This window comes from Fulmarus glacialis, unplaced genomic scaffold, assembly GCF_000690835.1.
Source record: "Fulmarus glacialis isolate BGI_N327 unplaced genomic scaffold, ASM69083v1 scaffold32744, whole genome shotgun sequence".
In the NCBI taxonomy this organism is placed as follows: domain Eukaryota; kingdom Metazoa; phylum Chordata; class Aves; order Procellariiformes; family Procellariidae; genus Fulmarus; species Fulmarus glacialis.
Window position 1 is genome coordinate 855 of NW_009209247.1, and position 6791 is coordinate 7645.

Here is a 6791-nt window from a genome sequence, read left to right on the forward strand (position 1 = left end):
TCTGCATTTTCTAAATGAGACGGCGCGGCTGGGGAGGCGAGGGCAACAGCTCCCACGGGTCCAAAGGACACGTCAAGGAGAACAGCACCACCGGGGAAGATGCACTGGCAAGTGGTCTCGAGGGGCCAGCGGACGCAAAGTAGAGGCTGGAGCAGAGCTGGCTCCTCAGGCAGTGCAGGATGAGACCCATCAAAGCAGCTTTGCAGCTCACCTGGGGGTTACACCTCCGCCCCCCATTCCCATTTCTTGCTCAAAACCATTCCAGCAGGGACCAGTAAGTTCAGAGGGTGCTGGGGGAGTACAGCACCATGCGTGGGTCGGACTGCTGGCCCCTGAGCTGAGGCGGTGGCCCGGCCCAGGACAAGGCACCCCGTGGCTCCGTCCTCGCGCAGCTGGCCACGCCATGTCTCTCCTTGCAGGTCCCCAAGCCGGGCTGCGCCAGCCTGGGGGTGCAGAGCTCCCTCGGGGCACACTGCAGCATCCAGCGCCTGATCGGCCGCTTCACCGACCGCCTCCCTTGGGAGCTGGTGCTCCGGGGAAACCCTAGGGAGCAGAGCCGGTCCCCTTCTGGAGAGGAACCAGCCCATCTTGCCACCCGCCCTGTCCTGCAGGTCCTTATTTCTCCTGAGGTTCCTTACCAGACCCTGGCAGGCTTTGTGAAGGGATCCCATGGTTTGCACAGGACCAGCCCTGGGCACTACGAACGCCTGGCTTGCCTCCTCCTCCTGCAGGTGTGCTTGGGGCTGGAGCACCTCCGGGTGCAGAACGTGGGGCAGGGGGACCTCTGCCCCGAGAACCTGCTGCTGGTGCGGTGCCCGTGTCCCCCCCAGAGGCAGGAAGGCAAGGAGGCATCCCTGTCCCTTCCAAGGCTGCTCATCAGCAGCTTCTTCAAGGTTAAAGACAAGCAAGGACCTTGTTCTACCAGTCAAGAGCAGGACTGGACCGAGGGGCTTGCTGCACCGCCCTCCCCGGTGGCAGATGAGCTGAATGTAGGCATGCTGATCTATCAGATCTTGCACGTGGATATCTCTCTGGAAAACGCCTTGGGGTTCAGAAGCAACAGACTTCCTGAAATCCCCTCCTTGTCCATCTATTCCACGGGACTCAAGCGTCTGGCCATGCTGCTTCTCCACAGAGATCCCTGCAAGAGGATCTCCATTGAGCAGGCAAGGAGCATCCTGCAGGTCCTGCTCTGGGGGCCTCGCCAGGAGCTTTTCGCCAGGAGCAAGAAGACCCTCACCCTGCTCTGGAGCTGGGTGGAGGTGAAGAGGGCTCTGCTGCTCCTGAAGTTTGCAGAGAATTCGGCTGGGGCAGGGGCGAGCCCCGGCCTCGAGGAATGGCTGTGCTGCCAGTACTTCAAGGAGGTCACCGAACACACGCTCTACCAAGCCACCCAGGCTCTCTACACTCCCTAAAGGCAAGCTGAAGTTCAGCCCACCCAAAAGGTCTCCCCAAAGCCAAGAGCCCATGGGGACCTGGCCAAATTCACCAGCTGACATCTCCCGCAAGGAACCCAAGCTGGTCCTGGCTGGGAAAACTCTGTTTGCAAACCCGAACCCGCTTCCCCAACAGCACATGAATGATGAAGCTGGGACCAAACTCCCACCCATGGCTCCCACAACACAGGGTGTGTTTTTACACCCTCGGCCAATTTTTGTTTGATGCTGTGAGTCCAGTTTATCGGAGCATCTCAGGAAAGACGGCTGGATGGAGGCCACAGGATCGAGCGCCAATTTAGTGGCTGATTATCCCGAGTAAAGTTTACAGGACTTAGACTTTGCACAAAACCCCCTCAGACCCCCCCTGCAGCCAGGAGGCTTTCGCTATTTTAAATAACAAAGCAAACCCACACATTACAGCTCACCTTAACGCACCGTTAGCAAAGGAGAAATACAATACCTCATACAGCCTGCTCTTTTTAGAAACAGTTTGTGGCATAGTCAGAAATATAAATGACATTTTAAAGGGGGAAATACAAGAGCCACACAGCTTCAATAAAACCCAGAGCTGAGCCTCTTAAATACTGGTCCTTTATGTGCTTCTTTGACAGCGTTACACACCCCGGTGATGTATCCAGGGAGAAACACAAAGCCAAACTTCACTGCCCGGCGGTGATTAGCCAGAACAGCCTCGATGGCGTCTAGTGAATAACTCGGGTCAGTTTACGGCTGCTGCGCCCAGGGACCAGGCTGCAGGTCGGACCAATGCAGGGCCGTCGCATCTGCTGCTCGGTATAAAACAGGCAGCACCACGGGGGATCTGCACCCTGGTCCCCAAACCCATGCAGATGCCAGGTGCCCATCGCAGTGGAATGCTATGCAAGGCCCTGCTCAGGTCATTTATATTATTATTAAGTAAGTAATTTTTAATCCACTCGCAGCTATCACCTGACAGCAGCAAGAGCAGCAGCCTCCCTGGGCTCTGCACACAGCAGGACAGACACGGGCACGCGGGGGCAGCCGCGGCGTGCCCATGGACATGGGCAGTGGCACACCAGTCACCAGAGCCGGTGGCACGGCTGGATCGGGGAGGATTCCTCTTAGGAGTCCCTGAGCTCAAAAAAAACCCTGGTAAACCGAGCTGTGACCCCCCCAAGGCGAAACCAGACGCACCCAGCTCCCCCAGGCAGTGGGTTTCTGCCTCCTGCCCTGCCCGCTGAGCGGGGACAGGAGCAGCCTCATCTTCTGGGCTGCAGCAGGGCCAAAGACCCAGCCGAGACCGCAGCCCCTCTTCGCGAGGCTCCGTGCACGATGGGGGCCCGTTCCCTCCCAGAGCAGCACCCAAACCCGGCTGTGCGGCCTCCCCGCTGAGGCTGGACGAGCAAAGGGGGGACCGAACAAGCTCCCCGGCCACACAAACCCTGACACGGTCACCACCCAAGCACAGCCGGTCCATGGAAATGTTCAAATTTCAGTGTGGGCTTTTGGGCCAAAAACATCCAGGAGGGCTTGCCCTGCAGTCCCCAACGCTTCTCCTGTAGTATCTTGAGTGGCTACAAGATGGCAGTAAAGCCCGTGGCACGGCAGCAGCTCACCCAAAGCCACCTTGGGCATCTGATCCTGGAAAAAAAAAGACAAAACCTGCTTCTGCCAGCGCCTGCAGGCCCACCCCAGCCCCAGGCCGGCACCTCCGAGCACCCCCTTGCACCCGTTTCTGGTTTCCACCTTGGGTGACCCCTTCCCCTTCTGCCAGGAGCAGCTTGGAGCACCCAAGGTCAGTGAAACGCCTACAGGGAACCACGGCCTTCAAGGCAGGACCACATACATCTCCACACTCGCATGTCCCTATGGAAAGCAGACGGCAGCACAGGCACAGCACCACAGAGGAAAAGAATTTCTCTAGAGAACCAGTCTATGAACTTCAGACCTTTGCCAGCCTGTTGAGTACAGGAGGAACGCCCTCTCCCTGGTCATGCCCACCTCCTCTTTGCTGGCCTTCAGCACACCAAGAACAGCGAGTTCACAGCTTTCCAAAAAAAGCCACACGAAGAGCAGAATTGTACGGCCACAAAAAAACTGGCAAGAGACCTGTGGGAAGGAGACCTCTCGCATTCACTGGGCTGCAGCGCAGCCGGGAGCCTTGGTCCAGCAGAGGTGACGGCTGTGCTATGTGCCGTACCCTGGGACCCAAGGAGCAGAGCACAGCCCAAGCTGGGGCAGCATCAGCGAGAGGCCGATATAAATATCTGAAGCCAATTAAAGAGACCATCGAGAACATCCACCTGTCACTGTGTTGCTAATTTAACAACAGGCTCTCTGGGAACATGGTGCCATCCATCCCTCCGGGTTACTTCGTGCTGCAGATCCCACTACGGGATCTGCTCCCTGCTCCGTCTCCGAGAAGGGAAGTTCAGGGATTACATTTTGGTGTATTCCATGCAATTCCAGTACTGCTCAGCCCAGAACATCTGCCCAGGGATGACCTGTGGGGTGATCCTTAGGCCCCCTCACTTGCACACCACATTTCACACTGTACAGAGCTCCTGAAGCCAAGCTCCAGGGGGATGCCAGGCCCCTGGCAGAGCACACGCTCAGGAAGATCATGTGCTTCTATTTACCCTGACTCACAGCATGACAACCCGGTAAAACAGCCCATCGCAGGGATTCACAGCTCCATGGTTTTAGAGGAAAGATTAATCAGCTCAAATGGTGCCAAACAAGCCTCCAAAGCTGCAAGTGTCAAGTACTGAAGAAAAAATGAAATACAATGCTTTAAAGCACAGCCCTTTGGAGACTTCTCTCCCGTACCTTCAGCACAAGTTTTGTTAATTCTAACACAAGCAGCCATTTTCCCTTCTGTTCAGTAGCCTAACCACTAACAGATGTCTGCAGACCCCAACAACAGGCACTGCTTGACAATGACCCCTTCTCCTTACCCTTCAGCCCCAACCTGTCTCCGCAGGACAGCTGTAGCTCCTGTTCTGGAGGCCACCCAGCCTCGATGACAGTATTTAGCTAGAGAAGTGCCACGAGCCTTCCTAGATCACAGCCATCCTGCGTGCTTAACACACGCTAGCGTAAGAGTCCGCCGTTACTGGTAACATTGAGACTTCAGGTATCAAAGTTGCTTATTTGCTACTCAAAGACACTTGAAGCTCAAGGCACCTTGAGCTGTGCTTCTCAGCATTTCACTTGTGACCTTCCAACTAACACATGCCCTGAAGTATCCTACGAAACACTTGTCAGAGCAGGGATGCAGTGACCCTAATTACCAGTGGGAATGGACAACCTGCTAATTATTTCACTAAAAGTAGGCTTTTAGGATTGCTAAAGTCCTGGTAGATCATAGCCATGAGTTCCAGCCAAGGAAAGAATGACCAACACCTTTCCATACCTGCAGCTTTAATGGTTGGGGCAGTTCCAGAGCCATCTCTTCAGAGTGCAAGTCTTAAACAGCTTAAACCAGCAATAAAAAGTAAAATATAAATTTTTATTTAGAATTAAAGCAAATACTTCAGTATCACAAACACAATATTAAACTTCAAGAAATATACTGCTAATTTGGAGGGAGCATTTATTTGCACAACCACAACATGCGCACAAATCCAGAAAAAGATGTGGAGTCTGAAATTTTCAACATCTCACCACCAGAGCAGTTGGTCACAATGTTTCATACAGAGTTATATATACTGTAATAGATGTTGACAAAATTTCTACAGAATCATCTTTATAGACAACAAGAAAGCTCTAAGAGGCAAACATTGCAATCTATTCTTCTTCTGATGAGTCTCTCTCAAACGTGTAGGCCATGAAGCAAGCATCTGGTCTCTTGGGGACAAGGGGATGCCCTGGTCTCACAATCTCAAAGCCCAAAAAGCTGAAAGTACGGAGCAATGCAGCTAGAAAAAAAAAGCAGAAAACAAGTTTCATCCATTTGATACTGTACAACAGTTAAAGCATCCTCCAAAACCAACTTCAAATACTGCATTCACATCTCTAGAGACACTGCTATGAGTTAACACCTACCTCTATCATCTCTGTTCTTGTGGAAACAAATGAACACATGATCAACTCGAAGCTGTTCTTCAGCAAACTCTAGAAGAACTGCAAAACTACAAGACAAATACAAGGTCTTCAATGCACACGAACAAACATTTCCTTCAGAGATAGTTAGCAAGGCCCTGTGAGCCAACCTGCACAGGAACTCGTAGGCACAAGAGGCTAGTGGTTGGAGACTCACACCTACAGGAAATCCCTGAACCCTAGGTTTAACTTGAGGCAGAAATCTAGGTCTTCAGTAACACAGAAAACATGCTTTTCTGTGGCAGCCGAAGGGAGAACTGCAGCGACAGTCTCAGAACCAGGCTGGTGTTTTCAGTGGATAAAAGTAGGCACCCAGTACCTGGGAACACGGCTTGAAATCACCGACAGGTAGAAGCAGCCCTCAAAGCAGCACCCCTTAGCCGCAGTCTCTTACAAGAGAGCATCAAGCACCATAATTAGACTTCAACTTTCAGAACAACGAAAGAGAACAACAACAGTGTTATTCCATCCTGCTGACAGGCCTTCAAGCCAGAGGCAAGTGAAACCACAGCTGCTTTTTACTCTACCTACCTGTCTTTGCTCCCTTCAGGCAGAGCACCACTGGGAATTTCTATATAGAGGTTGTTGTTGTTCAGCACTGCTCTCCAACTAATGTGTTTGGCATCTGTAAGCCTTGACTGGACATTCAGAATTCTTGTCCTGTTATTAGATGTTAGTTCTTCTGTTACATTCAGCCGATTATCCTGCAGCAGTAATATGTGCAAAGTTATTTCCAATTCATTTTTGGAGAAGGGATAACTCCTATTAATAGGCTTGAGGCAAGAAATGCATTCAAGCTCACCATAGCAAGCTGCTTATTATTATTCATACTCACCGAATAAAATAAATTAGCTGAAAGATTGTGATCCCTCTGACTATTCCCTCGCCCACCTGGGATCTTCAGGGGTGGGTGAGGGACATCAGGAGCACCACCGAGGCCCCGGACCCAGGTTACTACAGCAATTGAAGGGAACCCTGGAACTAGAAAGGGATCACAGTTAGAGGCAAACAAGCAGTGTTAGACAAAACCCTGTGAATTCTAGGTTTTAAACTGTGATCAGATGGCAAGATTTAAAAAAAAAAAAAAGAAAAAAAAACGAAAAACAAACCTAGGCCAAGGGAACTCCTCCCACTGCAACCTAGGGATGTGGCAAGACAAAGGAACCTCCAGACCAGGGACAGGAACACCGCCTCGCACCGAGACCCACAAGGGTCAGAAAGCTACTACTGCAGTATTTTGAGGGAAAGACTAACTTGGAGATGAAAATA

The 6791-nt window shown here is 52.0% G+C and overlaps 2 protein-coding genes across 2 annotated transcripts; one reads left to right on the top strand and one right to left on the bottom strand.

Moving 5' to 3' along the window:
* Positions 1-419: 419 nt before the first annotated feature.
* LOC104076051 (chromosome unknown open reading frame, human C19orf35) lies at positions 420-1415 on the top strand (the record flags this gene model as incomplete). The annotated part of the gene is made up of 1 exon (XM_009576767.1): positions 420-1415. A coding segment is annotated over one exon (996 nt), but the record flags the coding sequence as incomplete, so codon positions are not given.
* Positions 1416-4822: 3407 nt separating this feature from the next.
* Positions 4823-6503, bottom strand: OAZ1 (ornithine decarboxylase antizyme 1; the record flags this gene model as incomplete). Its single annotated transcript, XM_009576768.1, is given in 5 exon segments — positions 4823-5338; positions 5466-5551; positions 6054-6226; positions 6358-6444; positions 6446-6503. Coding segments are annotated over 5 exon segments (535 nt in total), but the record flags the coding sequence as incomplete, so codon positions are not given.
* Between the last annotated feature and the right edge of the window lie 288 nt (positions 6504-6791).